Below are 1868 nucleotides of genomic sequence, written 5' to 3' on the forward strand. Positions count from 1 at the left end.
TAGGAAATCTTGGTGGATGACGCTGTGCGAGTCTTCCTGGTTGTCCTCCTCTTCTTACAGCAATTGTTCTTCCCCACACAAACGTATCTTCAAAATATTTGTACACTATTTCAGCCTCGGATGGAGCGCAGCTTGATAAATATGAAAAGGCATTGCAAATGTCCGCTGGCGGTAAAAAGGCGAGGGCAGATAACTTTCGTATACTTAAAGCTACATCTTCATTATTTTTGTAGATATTTACAATACCATTCTTTTGAATACTTCGATATTTGTTTTGGCAAAGAAGAAAAAAACACCCTGTTACTTTAGCGTCTAGAAATTTATGTTGAAGAGAATTTATGCTTGCAAGTTCAAAATCAACTATCATAAATTTAGGCTTCAACTCAATTTCTTTTGTTTCTGATACAGAAACTAATAATTCAAGCATGGATGTATATACCTCCTGTGATTTTCCCGACAGTAGGGCATAAACAGCTGGAAACGTTTGCCCATGAAACATATAGTGAATCGTATATATTTGATGGAAAAGCTTAGGGTAAGTTTTGAAAGTTCCATCAAGAAACCAAACCTGGGAGCTCGCTAATTTCCTAAGATCGTCGTCTGTTCCAAAACCAATAATTCTCATGTCTTCTTGTTGCATCTCGTTTTCACTAGCCGGGTCTTCATATTTTGCATCAAATAATAAAAAGTTCTTTTCTCCATTCCTGGTAGTAGTCTTTAAACTATGTGGGATCACTAAATCTGCATTACATTCTGGTTCTGATGGAAGTTCTTTTTTACGGATACGACGAACAACTTGTTTTAAGGCACTTGTTAAAGGCATTTCTATTGAGTCGCTAGTGTTTACGGTGTGTCTGACATCTTGGACAATTGCGACAGGTAATGCATTTGACCATGTAGATCGTGCTCTCAAATCTGTTAATTAATGCCTCTAAATATAACTTCTTTTCTTCCTTCTATCGGCGGGTGATTATGTGCTTTTCCTTCTGATACTAAGCCACCAATGACAATGACATTGAAAAAGGAAACTCCTCGAAGAGTAGCAGAACCATTACAGTTTTCATCTTCACATCAGAAGTAATGGTTATGGTTTCTGGATCGCTGATGTCGGTATATATATCCATTGAAAGTAAGCTTCTCCTTGTCCTTCTGAGATTTTACAAAGACGGGATATATCAACGACTGTTCAAGAGATGCGAATTTCTAAAAAAGAAATTGGTCAAACAAATTTTATTGTAGTTGTAATAAGAGAAACCATTTTTTAAGTAATTAGACAATTTCTGTATGGTTAAAAGTTTAGAAAAACGATAAATAAGCAGTTTGCGGTCATTTGGGACCTTTCAAACGATGACGCCATTGTTTTAAATTTCCGTGATGTTGTCACACTTTAGTTTTGTTACTCTTTTAAATTTCCGTATTCTTGTCACTTTTGTCTTGTCACTCTTTTGAATTTCTGTAATTTTTGTCACTCTTTTGATAATAACCCATATACATACATACATACATACACATACATACATATACATATACATATATATATATATATATATATATATATATATATATATATATATATATATATATATATATACATACATACATATATACATGTGTGTGCATTTATTCAATCAACATTTGTTTAAACCTATTAAACAATAACAATAATAAAAACAGCAATAATCGTTTTTGTGAGAGTGATCTCTGTTGCATTTTATTTCAGGATTCCATCTAAAATCACAACTACATCCTTATTACTGAATGTATGAATGAATAAAAAAATTCACAAAAATACTTTATTCGAAATATAGTTATCCGTAAGTAAATATATTTAATGAGCATGATATTAATTTTCCTCTACATTTTCCAAC

The 1868-nt window shown here is 32.8% G+C and overlaps 1 protein-coding gene across 1 annotated transcript in view; it reads left to right on the forward strand.

The window, feature by feature from the left end:
* Positions 1-1009: 1009 nt before the first annotated feature.
* Positions 1010-1868, forward strand: part of LOC137631150 (uncharacterized) — a 111700-nt gene continuing 110841 nt past the window's right edge. The window contains exon 1 of the mRNA XM_068362852.1: positions 1010-1077. Within this exon, the coding sequence (XP_068218953.1) occupies positions 1010-1077 (68 nt within the window). The remainder of the gene's footprint in view (positions 1078-1868) is intronic.

The sequence above is a fragment of the Palaemon carinicauda genome, chromosome 3, assembly GCF_036898095.1.
Source record: "Palaemon carinicauda isolate YSFRI2023 chromosome 3, ASM3689809v2, whole genome shotgun sequence".
Lineage (NCBI taxonomy): Eukaryota > Metazoa > Arthropoda > Malacostraca > Decapoda > Palaemonidae > Palaemon > Palaemon carinicauda.